This window comes from Lentinus tigrinus (genome assembly GCF_003813185.1).
Source record: "Lentinus tigrinus ALCF2SS1-7 unplaced genomic scaffold L226scaffold_4, whole genome shotgun sequence".
Lineage (NCBI taxonomy): Eukaryota > Fungi > Basidiomycota > Agaricomycetes > Polyporales > Polyporaceae > Lentinus > Lentinus tigrinus.
This window is the reverse complement of record NW_027137913.1, coordinates 596,984-614,450: the sequence shown is the minus strand read 5'-3', so window position 1 is coordinate 614,450 and position 17,467 is coordinate 596,984. Positions and strand designations below refer to the sequence as shown.

Here is a 17,467-nt window from a genome sequence, read left to right as displayed (position 1 = left end):
CACTATTTTCCTGGGTCGATCGTCTCCACGAGAGTCGCAATACTTACCGGCGGTACTTTCTACATGCACATGCACAGTGCAACGCTCCACGTGGGCCCGGAGGACATGACCCCGGTGATCCTCGTCAGGGATCGAGAACGGTGCCGCGAGCAGGGCAGAACGCGCTCCCGCTCTGTAGTTTATTCTACTGTATATGTGCTATAGTACACTCTCAATTCTCGTTCTGCCCTCCCTTTCCCGGACTGCAACAACTCCTGCGCAGCCGTGAAAAAGTCGTCCCGCGAAGTTTTATACCGCCCGCGCCGATATATACATGCACTCCACGGGTCAGCATTGCGCCTGCACGGTGGATGTTCACGTACTCAACACCGTGGCGTCGCGATCGCGTTCGGGCTGGAGGGTTATTCGTTTCGCCTCTCCACGCGCGACCGTTCCCGATGTCACAGCATGTCAAAGGACCATATGGTGAGGAACTCGAAGCAGGCGCGCACGTTGCGCCGCGTTCTGGAGATATTATATCACCGCCCCTGTGCGAACATCCACAACACGGGTATAAATAGAATTACAAAGGATATAGAGACAGGGTATACACAGACGGTCATGAACGAATCGATACCTTAAGCAAGGAGGCGCGAACGGTCGTACTCCTCCCTCCACTGCTCGAAACCCTCTAGCGGGACCTCGCCGCAGAGGTCTGCCACGACCCTCCTCAGGTCGTTCAAAGTCTGTAACACAAAGACGCAATGAGCACGAGCGCAGTCGCCAACGGGAGAAATCGAATGCGGAAGAACTCACAGAAGCCATGTTCAGAACGGCGACGACCGCCGTGGCGTAGAACATGTATTCATAGCTGCCGATGGACTGCCGGAGCGCCTTCCGCGAGTTGGTGTGCGATGTAGATACTGCGCCCGAGTTGGAGACGAACGCGTAGCCGCTGTGGTACTGCAGGCGATCCGCGAGGTTCTTGTACTGTGCTTCATGCAGTGGCTCGCCTGTCCGGAGGGATTGCGAGAGCAGGAAGAACATCGACACGACGTCGCTGATCTGCAGACAGAAGTATAACCATGAGCCGAGTCCCCGTGCACGCTCAGCTTGATAACGTACGAAGTGAGGGTTCAGCACAAAAGTGTGTGGGAGAGTAGTCTTCCTCAAGTCCGGATCCATGTTGACCAGCGCACCAGCCATCTAGACGCACGCCAGGTTAGACATAGACGTATGTGAGGTCGCAAGGACGCACCAGAATCAAGCTCCCGAGCATGTCGTGCTCCAGCTCCATCAACTGATTATAGTCTTCGAACGCCCACGCGCCCCGGATGCTGCCCTCCCACTTCGACATCGCCGTCCGCACGCGCAGGTCCTGCAACTGCTCCGCGATATTGATGATCTTGTCCCGAAGCTGGGGAGTCCAGTGGCGAAGCGCGTCGGTGCCCTTCTGCTGCCGTGATGTTTCGAAGGGATCTCCGACGCTCAGCCACATGGAGGTAATGTGCGAGTATAGGTAAGAGATGCCTGAGATGACCGCGGCGTTTCGGAGTCGAACGGCCTTCCTTCCGGACTTTGGTGGGAACATCATAAGGATGAAGGAGGCAGCGCAACCTTTTACAATGCGCGTGAGTGGCACACACTTGAAGGCAGGGACGCACGACGTACCGATCATGACTAATGTCCAACGCCTCCAGGTGACTTCCCAGCCCATGCCGACGCTGGATACGATGCCGGGCAGGTTCCCATCGATCCAGGAGTAACCGACGACAAGAACGAAAGTTGCCTGCACATCGGTATCAGCAACACAAGCATATGCATGATGTGCGGGAGGGAGTACTTGCCCCTGTCATGAGGATTCCGACGAGGTACTGAGGAGGCGCATATATACGGAGGAAGACGAGAGGGAAAAGGAATGCCCCTGTGATCGCAGCGAGACCGTAGGGGTTCCCAGTACCATGACCCGCTCCTGCGTGCGATTGCGGTCAGAATACACTGGCTACATTCTGGAGAGTGTGCGCACCAATGTACCAGCAAACCATTCCTATGAGCGCTCCAGCGAACGTCCCCGCCAAACGCATGACGTAGCTGTGGAACCACTCGTCAATGCTATACTTAATACGCATCCGAGGGAAGCGACATACTTGAAAACTTGGTCAGACGCGTAAATGTTCATGGTCGTCTGTGCCATGATCAGAGCCCTACATTGCCGCAGCCTGTCAGATGGACAATAGGCCGAAATGAATGGGTACATACCATACGCCACGCTCACTGTATACGAAGTGAGCAGAGGACTTGACTACTTGGGGAATCCAAAGCGCGATGGTGACCAAGACGTAACGGAAAGTGAACTGCAGGGGTTCAATTCAGTGCATCAACTTAACACCTAATAACCCTACGACGTACCAAAGCCTCAGGAGTCTTTGACCACTTGTACACTCTGTGGATGACGTTTGCAACTCGCTGAATTATGTTCTGAGGAGGCCTACTATCCGGATCCAGCTCTGCGACGTCACCGTCAGCAAGCTCATCAAGTACCGACATCCCGTGCGACGCACTGTATTTCCTAACGTCTTCCGACTCGACATTCTCGTCCTTCTGCGCATCCTCGCCGACGGCATCCTCACCCGACCCTCGTCCGGAGCGTAACACCTTTCCAATAGCACGAAGCCCCTTCGGCGCCCACAACCTCGCCTTCTTACGCTTCGCTGCTGTGTGGCTGACGTTCTCCGCGAGGGTCACGATACCGTTGCTCACCGCTGTCAGGTTCGCCGTGAACACGAAGGCCAGGTACAGCGACCGCAGCGGGACAACCTTGAGCAGGCCTGCATCCGCTTGCTCGAACAAATGCTGGTACGGCTGCAGAAGGAGTAGACGCTTGTCGCTCTTGAAGTCCTCCATCGCAGTACGAAGGGTAGACAGTGCCCTGTCAAGGTCGAGAAGACGAGCATCTTGTTCGCTATAATTGCGCTTGTATCGCTTCGTGTTGACAGCAACGATGAGCTCCTTGAGTGCTCCGAGGACGGCGATGCTGGCTTCACGAACGTCTGCAGTCGCGTCACGAACAGTAGGCAGGATGTCGACGAGGCGAACATGATGTTCTAGCTCGGCAGCGACATTGCGCTCCCGGAACTGGCGGAGAAGGTACGTGTCGCCGATGGTGGAGCCGCTTGTCACAGAGTCACTGTCGGAATGTGTGTCTTCTTCCTTGGGAGGGTCCGATAGAGACATGGGGTGGGCCATCATCCTCACGAACCCATTTAGCGAGCCTGTGAAGGAGTGAATACCCTGGCGATGACACACGCTCTTGACAGGTAAACTGACCAAGCCGCGTAGCGAGTATCTGCATGGGTTCGAGCATCTCCTGCACGTCGTCCCCGTTCCATCGTCCCCAAGTGAACTCTAGGTTGAGCATCTGCTTCTGTGACATCACTATCCGCACGTGCTCGTCAACAAAGTGTGCGTGCTTATGAATGCTATCGTACTCACATTGCTGGAGTTGCGTCAGCATGCCTACACGTGCCATCGTAGCTTTCGTGGCGAGGGGAGATCCTGCACCGACATCGTGCGGGTCCGAACGCAACACGTCTCCCTGCAACGCCAGAATATCCTTCAATTTGTCCAGCAGCTGAGCTGAAGAATCCAGGTAGGAGTGATTCAAGGTCTCCGGGAACGCTAGGGTGATGAAAATCAAAGCAATGGCGACATAGCATGCAATTGACGTTAGCATAGAGTTGAGAAGAGTGTACTGTGCGAAGGGAAACAGTGGACCATAACTCTGTTCGTTAAGGAGTGAGCCTCGCGTTATTGGAACTGCAGAGAGGACGTACGCAGAAGATGTCGACTGCGATGGTTCCAAATACGCTCATAAGGGTAAGTTTAGGAGCGTAGGCCCGTACCAGGGCGAATAAGAAACAGCCGAATCCGAGGAAGACGCCGAACACCACCGTAGAACTGTAGGACATCAACTTCGGGGTGTCGTCAACAGAGGTAGTGCATACCGGGTATCCAAAAAGTCTCCGTTGAAGATGGCAATCTGGTATTGCGCGTCCGGGTTCGCCATACCAGCGGTACTGAATGAAAGTAAATATTGGATCCTTGATGGCTTAATGTGGTCAACGTACCTCTGTGCTTCCTTCTGCAGCGCCTGCTTGAGCAACGTCTGATCGCGCGCAGCGAGCGCTGCCGCCATAGCCGCACAAGATATAGCCCACCCCAGAGCGATACCGAGAATCAGGGTGATAACAGTCTGGTTCCACGGTCAGCACTTCATCCTCCCGTTATGCAGAGTGGAACGAGAGCGAGGGGGATATTGTGAACAAAGAAGACAAGAACTCACGATCATGAATATTTGGACGGGCATATTCGGTGGGAGCATAACGCTCAGAAGGAGCGCGAAGAATGCACTAGCGACGCACTCGCTGTCTTAGCTAACACTGCGGACATAGGATATGGGTACTCACGTATTACCCAGTGTTGCTAGAGACTTGTTGGGTAACATGATGATGATGCACACCCATGTCACTGCCCAGCACCTTAGCAGCACCTTCCAGGACTTCCAGGAGCGCAGGTTCGACGCGACCCATGGCGGCAGTCTGTCCCAGAAGCTAGGCGACTTTTCTTCTGTTGTTGAAGAGGCCGCAGATGCCCCATTCTGTGTCTTCTCGCTGGACATGTCCACAACTGCGGCTGCGGCGAGCGGAGGGACCGAGAAAGCGTGGTAGAGTCGGTCCCCTCAGTCGCGAAGTTGATCACAGTAGATGAGACCAGTTCGTTCAAGAACAAGACGTGATTAGAACAAGGTTCAGGAGATGCTGTCGAGGGCCTTTGGGCTCGAATAAAAACGGGCTGGATTCTGCATCCCTGCTGTCAGCCCTCGCGCCGGCTGACCGTGGACGATGACGTATCCGGGCCACTCACACTGGCTGTACAACTAGACAAGGATTAACTGGATGAAAGGCCCCGGACAGGGAGAGAAAGAGAACATCGGAGGCCGAAGATGCGACGCATGATGCTCTTGAAGGTTTGAGCTAGCTGAGAGTCAAGTTCCCCGTCGGCGTCGGCGTCGGGAAATGGGCGCTTCGTTGCCCGAGACCGCCCCCGCGGCCCGCCAATCATCAACATCATCTCAGTTTCACTTGGGCCGCTTTCAGGCGGCATGTGCGGGAAACTGATCGTGGACGAGCTCCGAGTCTGTGGACTACATGTGAAGCAAACTTGAAACCTGGAATCTGGATGCATTCGACGTATAGGTAACACATACACGAACAACCTCCACGATATCATGATATCGCAACTGCCAAACTGTTCACGAATTGTCGGCGTAAGGGCGAGGAAGTCCGTGATCCCAGCCATGCCAACCAAGATCTCTTCAACCTACACAAAGATAGAGTGTAAGCATTTGAATATCAAATAGTTCGAACAGTAGCGTTCACCTTACGGAGCGAGGCACCCATGACAATGCATAGATACCTACACGACCGATGAAAGGCGAGATGGGGCCGGCCTCGACGCACGGGACAGACTGAGACTCAGGGAAGCCGGAGACTACAGTGAGGTTACAGTGGATGTCCTCATCACGCTCAACTTGCTCGTGCGCGGCCTGCCAGTGGATGTCAATAAAGGCGATCTGGATCTGGATCGTTCCTGCTGAACGCCAATATCGATGAGCACTGTTGCTATGTTCTTTATGGCCTCGTTGTCGAACGATATTGGCTGAGGCGCTGACCTGGGATGATTTTGAGGTTCTCCAAACCAAATTCGACCAGATACGAGCCGGAATTAGAGGAGGCCCCGCCTGGAAGACGATAAGACAACGGTACTCACAGGGTGGTCCATAATTTACCTACTTCCGCCCTTCTGCTTGTCGTGAGCGACGGAGTTGTCGGCGAGATGCTTAAATGGGTGTTGCTATGATGATGAACGACAGCTTAGTCGTTACTCTGCAGCTTATAGAAGGTCATCTTCACATGTTCGTTGCTGACATATCGATGGTGTCGTTGCTAGCCAAATCCCATCCGATTGTCATTGACCGCTTCTGCATTCTATTAATACCATGCCAGTACTAGACGACTGAATGGAAGGTACTTCACATGCAAGGCCCGCACAGGGTACGGTTCCAGAACAGCCTGAAGTGACTAGACGGTTTTGATTAGTACCGTGGCCTCCGCTAGACGCAAACACCCCATTGGACTGAGCGGCCGGGTGGTGGATTATCCAAGAATTCGCGAGCATTAGGGACAGTTTGCGTCAGTCGGAGGTCGTCGGACAGATCCTTGCGCGTTCCCGCGGGTTGGCAGGGTTCGCAGCCGCGCATGTATCGAGAACCATCCAGGCTACGGAAATGCACGCGTTGCTCTCATACTTCGGCGTCAGGGGCGTTCGAGTAGAACGGCCACCAAGGATGCGTCCTGCATATTTTCATCAGTCAACAAGCGAAGACTATGGAATAAAATCCGCTATCGCAAGTGCACATATCAGTAATATGTCAATATTTCCAAGCTATGACGGCGGAACTCACCTGAAGTCTGCGGTATGTCTGGTCTTCGCATATCCACCACATGGTGGACCGTGGCAAGAGACGCCACGACCCATGAAGGCAAAAGTCGAGCAACCAACGGCTCCATCATTGAACCGCATTGCCTCGAGGCAAACCTTTCGGCATGCGAATTTGCCGAGGCCCCATCTAACGAGGGAACTGCGGCCAGATCGTGGCGAAGTGTGCACAAGAAGTGCCTTGTATTCCGAGCCACACGCAGTTCGCAGTTAGAGCGTCCGCAGAGAAGTGGTAACGGAGGCGAGTGCGGACAAATACTGCGGAAGGCCGGATCCCGCGATGTGTGGCCTCGGAGGACGAACTCCATCAACGCCGGTGTACCGGGACTAGCGTCATACCAGAGTCCGGACGTATTGTCCATGAACCTTACTCCGCTAGCGTGGGGGAACGAATGGCGATCTTCGAGGAATGCATGGCAACAGCGCCCATCACGGTATTTTGACGAGCTACAAGCGGATGTGAGTACCGCGGGAGGCCTCGAGGACCGTAGGGCTATGCACCAGCGGCATTTTTGTTGATAACTCACTGTCGAAGTTCCGCTCCTCCACAGGCAGGAGACGAGTCACACGCCTTCTTCTCGAGGTACTTGGGCGGTGGGATAAGAATATGATGTGTGGATGAGGGATCCGGCGATGCCGGTGAAAGCACTGCGGCAGGCACTCAGGCCAGTGAGAAGCAGCGCAACCAGCCAGTAGCTTCCGCACTAATCTTGTGGACTGAGAAGCTAACGGAACAATCAGCAACTGTTGAGCGGATGATAGCAGAAATGGTGACCGTACCCTGACGAGAACGAGTATTTCTCTTCAAAAGGATCACAAAAATGGGGCCACCGGTGGGGATATCTGGTCCGGAGAATGTTTCTCATGTTGCATGCGATCTGGCAACTCACCAAGGATGCAAAGCGGGAAACTGAGAGGAATCTTTTTCGCATGATCTCGGTATAGTACGGGGTGGCGATGGGACAGCTTCCTGTATCTCTCGCAGTCATCAGACGACAGTCAAATAGTGCAGGAGGGGACTCGATGACATTGTTTCCACAAGATGAATCCAGGAAGTTGGCCTGTGTGCGAGGCAATGCGGAAGCAAGACACGACAATGACGCGTGGGAAAATATGGCCCCCTTGCCTATTCCCAATGTGGCAAATGCTGTGTTGGGCTCTTCCCGCTTAACCATTCTTGAACCAGTTCCACCAAGCTGTCGCTGGACCCGGAGACTTTGGCGATTATCCTTGAATGTCGGTCATGGAAGCATAGGCCTTGGCCTGACAGTGATGGAAGATACCGTGTATCCATGTACTGCTGGTGTCTCACGTTGTCCGATGGCCCCAGTGCCTCGAGCCGTTCATTCTGATCAGTTGCTTTCTGGTCAGTGACTCGACTCCTTCGCATTTGGAGGGAACTTTCATATCCAATTTACGAAGTAACCTACATGTGAGTGTCATTGACGTAGGGTGGAAAATTGTCTCGGGTGATTGGCTCAAGAAATCATAAAGCGCCAAGTTCCGGACCCTGACCTTCCGCCTCCGGAGACTGATATTTACTCAAGGGTCTCGCCGTTTGGACCACACAACATCGCGCCGCTAATCAGCCTTCCTCTTGTCCGCGCTCTGCTCTACCGCTCTACTGCGCCCGGAGCTCACTCAACTAGATAAAACATGGGCGAGAGGAGGCAAGGTCCCCACCGTTGCGCGATGTCTCAAATTGCGATTACTCTCTACGACATACACTCCACCATCCCTCAGCCATGGGCCCCTAACATATGGCGTATACGGTAGAACACTGGCTGTCCGATAGTTTCCGCATGCTAACGTTGTCCCAGGTTCATCTTGAACTATAAGAGGATCCCCTACCGCACCGTGTGGATCGAGTTCACAGACGTCGAAGAGACTCTCCGTGCCATCGGTGCTCCTCCCTCCTCACTCAAGCCGGACGGCCGCCCGGTCTACACCCTTCCCGTGATCGTCGACCCTTTCCGCTCCGTCAATGCCCCCGTCGTCCTGTCCAATGCGAACACCATCGCCGATTACCTCGAGGCGACCTACCCCGCCCGCTCCATCTTTCCCGAGGGCTCACGCGCACTCCAAGCCCTCTTCGTTCACTACATCCAGGACATCTTTGTCAAGCCGCTGCTTCCTATCCTGGTCCCCCTCACGCATCAGCGCCTGCCGGAGCGCAGCCAAGCCCATTTCGGGCATCGCGGAGGCCATACACCAGCTCCCCCGGTTCTGGTCGGACATCAACGTGAACAGGCATGGGCCGCGGTCAGGGACCAGTTCAATTTCCTTGCTTCCATCCTCGACAAGAACACATCGGATGGGAATGGAGTTGTCGTCATGGGCCGTGATGTATCTTATGCCGACTTCGCGCTGTGTTCGGTACTGTGAGTACGTTCATCGTCGTGCATAGCTCGAGAGTCTAACGCAGGGCATAGGATATGGGTGGAGAAAGTATCTCCACACGACTGCTGGGCTAGGATCCGAGAATGGAACGGCGGAAGATGGGGGAGGCTGTATAATCGCTGCCGAGAGTACATGGACGTGTATTGAAGTACCCCCGCACTGAATCTTGTATCGTTAGACCATGTACATCCTTTCTTGGTCCCTTCTCTATGGCTGGTCCAGCGCTTTAGATACCGGTACCCACCGCGCTTCCGTTCTTAGTGTACCAGACTCTACCTTGCCTGTAATGCGAACGTGACGCCGACGATATGACGACAGCAGGCTGTGCCAGACTTGGTCCTCAAGGTTGCGGCAGTGTATGACTCGCAGTAAGCCTCAAGGTGCACGGCAAGTCATCGGAAAGAACAGCTTCGGTGTCTATGTTAGAGGAACAGGACATTAGAACATCACTCAAACGGAGGACAAACGACAGACTTTGACATACCGTGATGGCATTGGCCTGAGCCGACCGTACATCAAGCGGAAGCTGTTGCCAGACAGCTCATCCGGCATTCCTGATTCTCATTCAGCGTCCTAGACCTCCCTGAGCCGTGTGCTCTAGGATTCGAGGCTGTCCAACGTGAGACTTGAACAGCTTACATAGAGCCTATCTGAGCTAGCAAAGCTACGGTCAGACGTGCTTCAACGAACACTCCGATCATCTCATATGGAGAACAGGTATACGGAAGCTATCGGATTGAATAAAGAGCGTCGTGGAAGTTGATCGGGTCAGTGAGCATTGGTTCAAGAGAGCTGGAGGAGGAGGAAGGGAGTGTGGCAACTTGAATTGAAGTTAAAGCGTGCCTGGTCTGGACTTTCCGTGCGACTTACCGGTAAGTCTGTCCGTTAAGCCGCTAAAGATTTGTGCTTATCTTACATAAGGCGATTGTTGAAAGCATGTAACATGATGTAAGTCGCCTAATTAAGGCATCAATAATGGGCTGGTCTGATCCTTCCGTCGCACGTCTCATTGACTGCTAGTCTCTCTCGCCCGAGCCCCATCATCCGACTGAGATGCAGCGATGTTGTCACCTTCAGCCTCGTCGTCCGCAGTAACTATCCCGACGCCGGGCAAGTCTATCCTAAAGCGTCCTCCACCTCCTCAACAGTCGTTCTTCTCGCTCGCGCGACTCTCTAAACTCCTACCAACGCAGAATCAGACCGCTGTCGCGAACGATGAGGCGAGCACGCTCAAACGCGCGCATTTCATCCTTCCAGAGATGACTACGGTCTATCCTATCTTGGCGACCAACCCGCCGTCTACGCCCTCGTTAAAGGAGGAGAAGAGGACCATCGAAGAGCGGGAGGCGGAACGGAGACGGCGTATTGTTCGAGGCAGTAATGCTTCGACTGACTCGTATGCTGATGACGATTGGTGGAGTATAGAGAAGGTCGAGGGATTCTATCGGGAATGCTGCATTGGCCGGGAGGAAAGACCGGACCCTGCTATTTCCACTGCACTGAAGGTATGTTGTTGTCAATCGGTGTTGGTGCGAGGTCGTCTCACAACAAACTGGTTAGCGCGGAGGTGGTGCCCACCCCCGAACCGTGGACTTCTCTGGAATTCAGCTCACTGTCGGCGCTGCATCAGTGCTGTCTGACGTGTTCACGATTGAATGGGGTTTGCGTAAACTGGTATTCAAGGAGTGTGATCTGGATGAGCATGTGAGTCCATACATCAGTTGCATGTGGTAGAACGGAATTCATTCTCGCTGAAGATTCTCAAACCAATACTTCACGCTCTGCTCATACCCAACTCGCTCACCTTCCTGTCCGTTGCATCCAACAGGCGGCTCAAGGTGCCAGCCCTCCGCCTCATTGGTGCGTACTTGACGCAGGCCAAGACTCTACAGTTCTTGGACCTGTCCCAGAATGCGTTGGAAAAGAAGGCGATAGAGTACATCGCCGCGGCACTACCTGAAGCACCAGCACCAGGTTTGGTATCCCTCCGACTGGACGATTGCTCCTTGAAACCTCAAGCCCTAGATGCGCTGGGTGAGTCTGTCGATAAAGATTGTCGGAAGAGCGTACTTATATTTCGTCAGCGCATGCTGTGCGGAAATCTTCTTTGCGAAACATATCGTTACGACATAACCGCATCAGCGCGACTGGGGCAGTCGCCATCGCCCTCATGATCAAGGACTATCCTGACCGCTTCCCCTCTACGAACGACGGATCCACTCCTCCTTCACCTGCAGCATCTACATCTAGTCTCGGCACGTTCACATCACCTCCCGCGACCCCAATCACTCCAACGCGGCCTCTCCCGGGTGCGAACGGCATGAACGGTACGATTCCCCCTCCTGCCAAGACAGGGCCCATTCTCCCACCACCGCGACATCCCGCTGCTACTCCACAGACAACCTACACCCCATATATACCACGAGCACGACGCGGAGCGTCGGCTCCTGGAGTACCCACTCCAGGACACACTAATCCCCTATCGCCATCAGGCAGGCCGATACCCATAATCACTTCCTCCGCTCAGGGAGGTATCACCGCGCGACACCCGGTACCACCTCCGCCGGCTCATCCGAATGGCGGGTCTCGGGGAATCGATGCCTCAATGAAGCATGGGCCCAGTGCTGCCCTCCTCGAGCAAGTTCGAGCCTTGGATAACTTACCCCGTCTGGGCGCGCTACAGACTTTGGACCTGAAGGGTAATGATATCAGGACCGGAATCACTTACATCGCTCAAGTGTTGAAGCGCAATCGAACACTGAAAGTGCTAAATTTGAGCGAGAACAAGCTTGATGTCATGGGTCTGACTGCGATCGCGGAAGCCCTCGTACGTGCTTCTATACCATGTTGTCGGCAATCTCTAACGCATGCCACGTGCAGAAATACAACTCGTGTTTGGAGACGCTTGACTTGAGCAAGAACCCTTGCTGCGGCCCTGGTCTTGAGGGGGTAAGTATGTTGAGTCTCTGTGCGCTACGATGCCAATCTCTGCTTCTAGATTCAATCCTTGCGAACAGCATTCACATTGAATAACGCCCTCAAACGATTGTTCTTGTCGTCAACCTCGATGACGTCGGCTGGAGCCATTGCTCTTGCTGAGTTCCTTCCCGAATCGGCTTCGCTGCTGCACTTGGACCTGACGATGAACAATCTCGATCTTGCTGGCGTCATGGCTCTGAGTTCAGGTCTTAAAGCGAATCACGTTATGCGCTGCTTGGACTTGAACATTCCTCCGGGGGACGAAGAAATGGCCAAGTAAGTGTCGTGCTGCTCTTGTGCGTGAAGTCGTTCTCATTATGCCTCACCAGGATGTGCCGTGATATTCTCGAATCTTGCGTTCGCAACACCGAAGAGGCCGACAAGGCCGCTCATGGCGGAGCGGGCGGAAGAGGCGAGGCGAAGGGTGTGTGGGGCATGATTGAACAGAGCGAGCTGGCCAAATCTATTCGGGAGGACGACAAGAAAAAGGTCGATGAGCAAATTGACATTCCGTCTCCTCGTTCTTGGAGCCCGACTGACATCCCTTACCCCGCGGAACAGACCGAGTCCGACTTCATCTCCCAAGTGCGCGCTCGCAAGAGCCATCTCGAGGAAGTGCTTTCACAGGCGTCGTCATCATCTGGTCCGGCCCCTCCCGTAGCGAAACCCGATTCCGAGCTCATCGAGTCGACTCGCGAGATGACGAAGTCTCTCGTTGTCGTGATCGAGAGGACGACAAATCCCTCCCGCCTGGAATCCCTCCTCGCCTTGAACGATGAGCTGATGTCACTCCTCGGCCGTCTGGAACCCAAGCCCGAAGGCCTCAAGTTACAAGGCCTTGGGATCGTGGCAGATGACACGTTGGGTAATGGACATGCCGGGCATACGCCAGAGAGTAGCAGCTCAACGATGTTCACGGCAGAGGACGCAGCTGACGACGACGAGCCGATCACACCACGTATCGACAAGGGCAAGGGTCGAGCGGAGCCAGAACCCGAGCCGGTGGAGAGCATCTTGAGCCCTTCGTACGTAATCGCGGAGTCGGATGATGAGGACGAAGAGGTTGCTGCTGCCGTCCCAGTCCCGGAAGATATGGTATCGCCCACCGACTTGTGAGTGCACTCTCCTTCAATGGTTCAGCTACGTGTTACTCACACATCACATGTAGATCCAGGAGACTTATGGAAGAGGAAGGCGAGGTCTTCCGGAAAGGAGCTGTCCTTCTCACACCAGAGGAGATGGAGGGCGAATATGCTGGCGAGGAGCTACGGAAAGAGGTACGTTGTTATGCTTGGCAGTCTCCTATGTCTGGTGATTGAACGTTCCGTGGACAGTTACTTGAGGCGATGGTGGAACGGCCTCCGCCGCGAATGGTGGATGAGTATGGCGCCGAGAGTGTTCCTCAAGATCCCACACCGCCAGCCCCTGAAGAGCCCAAGAAACCCCTACCAAGGCCGTATATCCGTCGCACGCGGTCTTCCTCATCGACACTCTCAGTCGACAGCCAGGGCAGCAGCGGCGGGACTTCACCAGTATTAGGGGCTTCACCAGTGATAGAAAAGAGTCAGAGCCTCCCTGGTTCGGGAACTGCAAGTCCTATCTCGCCATCGCTCTCACGCCTACCGTCACTAGGCAGGAGAGCATCCGCTAGTTCCATATTGGAGGCAGACGAACCGTCATCGTGAGGGTGAGCGCACCTGGGTCTCCGCTCGCACATCTATGCCTGACACAACGATAGCATGTGACGGTTGACTGTGGTAGGCCTTACTCGACACTTATGGCTTCGACATATCTCCGCCTGGTTTGCGTTGACTTGCTACAACACACTGCACATACGCTATTGATTATGCACGGACTTTTGATGACTTCCTGGCATCACCCAGACGCTCTTGCATATGTCGAACCCATATCCCCCATCCAGCGAAGCATCTACATACATACCATAGAGTCTTATCCTCTGTCTCTGCTGGGCACGGACTGCGCTTTGCACCCTCCGCGTCTGTAGTGCAGACTGTAGTTGTTAATCTATAGCTAGCTATCTGGAATCTCAACACTCTCTTTGGATCCCTCTCAGATGTGGTGATGTGACGATAGCTTTTCTGATAAACCAAGTGTGGTGGCTCTGCCGCCCGTGCGGGCACGTTATACTGCACTACGACGACGCTCATCGCTACTTCGCGTGCGGCACTCCCAAGTTCCCGTCCGGATGTCCGAATGTTCATCCGATAGACGTGCGATGATTGCGTGAGCACATGTCCCGCGCGAGGGCCCAGAAAGAAACGCGCGAAGCACGCTAACCATGGCCGGTATGTAATCAACGTTTCCGTTGGACAGGACCGCGGACGGTCCCCAGGCACCTTCTCCCCGCTTTCCCTCAGACCACCACCACCACCGCCATGGCACCTCGCGCGAAAGCATCCACGGAGACCGCTGAACCAATCCGCAGGTCGTCGCGAATTTCTGCTCAGCCGGCGAAGGCCGTCGAGGCCGTAAAGGAGAAGGTCAAGAAGGCGGCGGCGCCACGGACGAAGAAGAGGTCTGCGGATGCCGACGGCGGTGAGGGTGGTATGGGTGCGCCCGCGGTAAAGAAGGTCAGTTTGCTTTATTACTTCGTTGACTGTTTGACGGAGACGGAACGGGCTGACAACATGATATAGAGCAAGGCTGCGAAAGCTGCTGAGGGAGATGGCGCAGCTACCGACTCGGAGGACGAAGCTCCACGTCAGGCTCGCACGTTCTACACGAGGCGACAGTCCGAACTGACTTGTCACACTAGTACTTTTAGCTGCACCCGCTCTCCAGCCCATCAACATTGGAGACACGTTGCCTTCATACACGCTCAAGAACGAGAAGGACGAGGATGTTGACGTTGCGACTTTGGCCGCTGAGAAGGGCGTGATTTTCTTCCTGGTGCCCAAAGCCGATACCCGTGCGTACCATTCAAACTGCTCATTGCTTCCGTAATGCGAGCCAGCATCTCAACGGAGACGGGTTACAGCGGGTTGCACGCAGCAAGCCTGCGGTTTCCGCGACATATACCCTGACTTTACATCGCTCAATTTTGACGTGTACTGCCTGAGCGCCGACAAACCCGCGGCGCAGAGCAAGTGGCAGACCAAGGTCAGTTCTATCGACCTTTTTAACTCCTGCGGCACGTTGCTTACTTGCGAATGACCAGAAAAACCTGCCCTATCCGCTCTTGTCCGACCCTGAGCGTGTCTTGATCACTGCTTTGGGTGCAGGCGAGGGAGGCAAGACCAAGCGCAGCCACTTCATCTTTGAGAAGGGCGGCAAGCTTGTAGACAAGAAGATGCCAGTGAAACCGGTGGAAAGGTGCGGGTCTTGCTGTCTGAACGGCGTGCATGCAACCTGACGCTTGTACCTGCAGTCCTAAGCTTGCATTGGAGTTCGTCAAGACCTTAACTCCAACGGAGGCGTAGATGCCAACGTCAAGTTTTCTTGTGTCTCGGCTGTCACCTTTTGCTATCTGGCTGTGTTGTTTGCTTTCGGTGTGTATGTACTTTCCGCTTGAATGATTGTTTGTATACCCGTGGGTTGTACGCTGCGATCTCCAAATGGTTGTCTAGCTATGCAGAAATCAATGGCATGCGCTCGACCGCGAAGACCTCTGCCCTGCAAATCCTACTTGGGTTCGGGCTTACAGAGACACCTCGGCCCACACACGATGGTTTGCCACATTGTGATTGAAACATAGAAGTAGTGGTTGCGACGATGGCCGCACAGGCCTAGGGTTTTTGCGATAAGATTTAGACCTGTAATTTAGCCGACATGGATAAGGGCCGCTGCGTCATCCGGACCTGGCGCCGACCACATCTTGGTCCTGTGCACTCTGGGGGCGCAGGTCGACTGCGCTCCGTACGCTTTCATATCTGCTCTTGCACCACTATTAGTCTCTCTCGACGACACACAACATGCCAGCGACGTCGACATTGACGAGCGACGAGAAGACGAAGGTCAAGGCCGCGGTGAACGCCCCCGCCAACAAGATCTTCACGGCGGCGCTCGCCCGTATTTATTACGCCTACCCGAAGCCGGACGATTGGTCGTATACGGGGCTGCAGGGTGCCCTCGCGTTCGTGAAGGATACCCAAGGCGTACTGTGCTTCAAGCTCGTCGATCTCAACGGGACGAGGGGCATCATCTGGGAGCATGAGCTTTACGAGGGGTTCGACTACTTTCAGGACCGGCCGTTCTTCCATTCGTTCCCTGGAGACGTGAGTGGCAACGTATTCGTGTTTGTGTTGTGGCTTGGAAGTGCTGACATAGGTCTGCGGTGAAGGAATGCATGATCGGAGTCGTGTTCTCAGACGAGAGTGAGGCTAAGACGTTCTACAAGAAGGTGACATCGAAGAAGACGGACTCAGGTGCGCCACTTGCTCATTATTTACCAGCGCCTCAGCTCACTGTAGATACAGGCAAATCCAAGTCTGAGGGGTCCAAGAAGAAGAAAACGTCCAAGGCAGGCAAGGGCAAGATAGACAAGTCGATGATATCCGGACCCACCGCCGGTTCGTTCAAGCATGTCGCGCACATGGGCTATGATTCCGAGAAGGGTTTCACGTCTACGAATGTTGATCCCTCTTGGGAGGCCTTCTTGACGAACCTTGAAGGCCAGGGAGTATCTCGAGCTGTTCTAGAGCAGAACATGGACTTTATCAAGGACTTTGTGCGCGACGCGCAGAAAGCAGACGCGAAACCGTCTGCCCCAAGTGCAAAGAAGAAGCCTCCGCCGCCCCCGGCTCCCCGACGTCCTCATCATGCTGCTCCAGAATCGAAGCCTCCTTCGCCGCCTCCGGCACCTGCTTTCAGGCTGCCTCCTCGCAGCGCTCCTCCTGCGCCACCGTCCCCTGCGCCGTCATCACCTGCGCCTCCTTCGCCAGTGACCGCTGCTCCTCCTCCACCCCCGCTCCCGCCCACACGTGGTGGTGCTCCCGTTCCTCCGCCCCCGCCACCCACCCGACCAAAGACTGGTCCGCCCGTACCGCCAGCTCCACCGGTGCGGCCTACCTCTGCTGCCCCTCCGCCTCCACCTCCGCCCCCACCTGTTGGGCGTCCAGCTCCGCCTTCGAGTGGTGCGCCTCCTCCTCCCCCTCCTCCCCCACCGCCACCTCCTGGAGGGAACGCGGCGCCTCCTCCCCCGCCGCCCCCTCCACCTCCGCCACCTGCTGGAGGGCATGCACCACCGCCTCCGCCGCCTCCACCTCCACCTGCAGGCGGTCCCAGCGTCCTAGCAGAATTGCCTGCCCCTCAGCAGGGCCGAGACGCGCTGCTGGCGTCGATTCAAGGCGCCGGAGTGCATATGCTCAAGAAGACCAACAGTACCAGTGCGCCATCACCTGCACGTTCTACGCCCCAGCCGCCCGCGGAGGAGCCAGCTGCCGCTGGCGGAGGAGGAGGGGACCTGACGGCTGCGCTTGCTGCTGCGCTGCTGGAGCGTAACAAGCGCATGGGAGAGAGCGACGAGGAGGAGGAGGATGACGACGAGTGGGATTGAACACGGACGATGTGACGTTGCTTGCTTCACGTTCCA

General features: G+C 55.2%; 6 protein-coding genes across 6 annotated transcripts; 4 read left to right on the top strand and 2 right to left on the bottom strand.

The window, feature by feature from the left end:
* Positions 1-465: 465 nt before the first annotated feature.
* L226DRAFT_530900 (uncharacterized protein) lies at positions 466-4,659 on the bottom strand (the record flags this gene model as incomplete). The annotated part of the gene is made up of 18 exons (XM_067679966.1): positions 466-725; positions 796-1,044; positions 1,105-1,185; positions 1,238-1,596; positions 1,651-1,768; positions 1,827-1,951; positions 2,006-2,070; positions 2,127-2,183; positions 2,239-2,333; positions 2,389-2,486; positions 2,541-3,251; positions 3,307-3,414; positions 3,472-3,760; positions 3,813-3,936; positions 3,984-4,055; positions 4,107-4,231; positions 4,322-4,388; positions 4,446-4,659. Coding segments are annotated over 18 exons (3,065 nt in total), but the record flags the coding sequence as incomplete, so codon positions are not given.
* A 544-nt stretch (positions 4,660-5,203) lies between these two features.
* L226DRAFT_239196 (uncharacterized protein) lies at positions 5,204-6,097 on the bottom strand. The gene is made up of 4 exons (XM_067673152.1): positions 6,070-6,097; positions 5,809-6,019; positions 5,418-5,710; positions 5,204-5,358 (listed from the first exon to the last, which is right to left on the bottom strand). The coding sequence occupies exons 2-4, from the start codon at positions 5,818-5,820 to the stop codon at positions 5,265-5,267; spliced, it is 399 nt and encodes a 132-aa protein (XP_067539633.1). The 5' UTR covers positions 5,821-6,019; positions 6,070-6,097; the 3' UTR covers positions 5,204-5,264.
* A 2,132-nt stretch (positions 6,098-8,229) lies between these two features.
* On the top strand, positions 8,230-9,084 carry L226DRAFT_543247 (uncharacterized protein; the record flags this gene model as incomplete). The annotated part of the gene is made up of 3 exons (XM_067682185.1): positions 8,230-8,309; positions 8,358-8,918; positions 8,970-9,084. The coding sequence occupies 3 exons, from the start codon at positions 8,230-8,232 to the stop codon at positions 9,082-9,084; spliced, it is 756 nt and encodes a 251-aa protein (XP_067539632.1).
* An 880-nt stretch (positions 9,085-9,964) lies between these two features.
* On the top strand, positions 9,965-13,988 carry L226DRAFT_530898 (RNI-like protein). The gene is made up of 10 exons (XM_067679965.1): positions 9,965-10,442; positions 10,498-10,641; positions 10,695-10,971; positions 11,022-11,764; positions 11,818-11,886; positions 11,936-12,192; positions 12,246-13,028; positions 13,085-13,193; positions 13,251-13,603; positions 13,655-13,988. The coding sequence occupies exons 1-9, from the start codon at positions 9,999-10,001 to the stop codon at positions 13,599-13,601; spliced, it is 3,177 nt and encodes a 1,058-aa protein (XP_067539631.1). The 5' UTR covers positions 9,965-9,998; the 3' UTR covers positions 13,602-13,603; positions 13,655-13,988.
* Positions 13,989-14,312: 324 nt separating this feature from the next.
* Positions 14,313-15,356, top strand: L226DRAFT_455295 (AhpC-TSA-domain-containing protein; the record flags this gene model as incomplete). Its single annotated transcript, XM_067675226.1, has 5 exons — positions 14,313-14,535; positions 14,693-14,845; positions 14,915-15,036; positions 15,095-15,249; positions 15,305-15,356. The coding sequence occupies 5 exons, from the start codon at positions 14,313-14,315 to the stop codon at positions 15,354-15,356; spliced, it is 705 nt and encodes a 234-aa protein (XP_067539630.1).
* A 393-nt stretch (positions 15,357-15,749) lies between these two features.
* On the top strand, positions 15,750-17,431 carry L226DRAFT_550659 (WH1-domain-containing protein; the record flags this gene model as incomplete). The annotated part of the gene is made up of 4 exons (XM_067682764.1): positions 15,750-16,151; positions 16,217-16,301; positions 16,353-16,685; positions 16,707-17,431. The coding sequence occupies exons 1-4, from the start codon at positions 15,849-15,851 to the stop codon at positions 17,429-17,431; spliced, it is 1,446 nt and encodes a 481-aa protein (XP_067539629.1). The 5' UTR covers positions 15,750-15,848.
* Between the last annotated feature and the right edge of the window lie 36 nt (positions 17,432-17,467).

Bases quoted from the DNA above. Each gene is read 5' to 3' on its own strand.
- L226DRAFT_239196 (XM_067673152.1), bottom strand. The intron at 5,359-5,417 runs GTGAACGCTACT...ATCTTTGTGTAG, and splicing joins TGGGTGCCTCGCTCCGTAAG to GTTGAAGAGATCTTGGTTGG.
- L226DRAFT_530898 (XM_067679965.1), top strand. From the start codon at position 9,999: ATGTTGTCACCTTCAGCCTCGTCGTCCGCAGTAACTATCCCGACGCCG. The intron at 10,443-10,497 runs GTATGTTGTTGT...CAAACTGGTTAG, and splicing joins CTATTTCCACTGCACTGAAG to CGCGGAGGTGGTGCCCACCC. The intron at 10,642-10,694 runs GTGAGTCCATAC...TTCTCGCTGAAG, and splicing joins AGTGTGATCTGGATGAGCAT to ATTCTCAAACCAATACTTCA.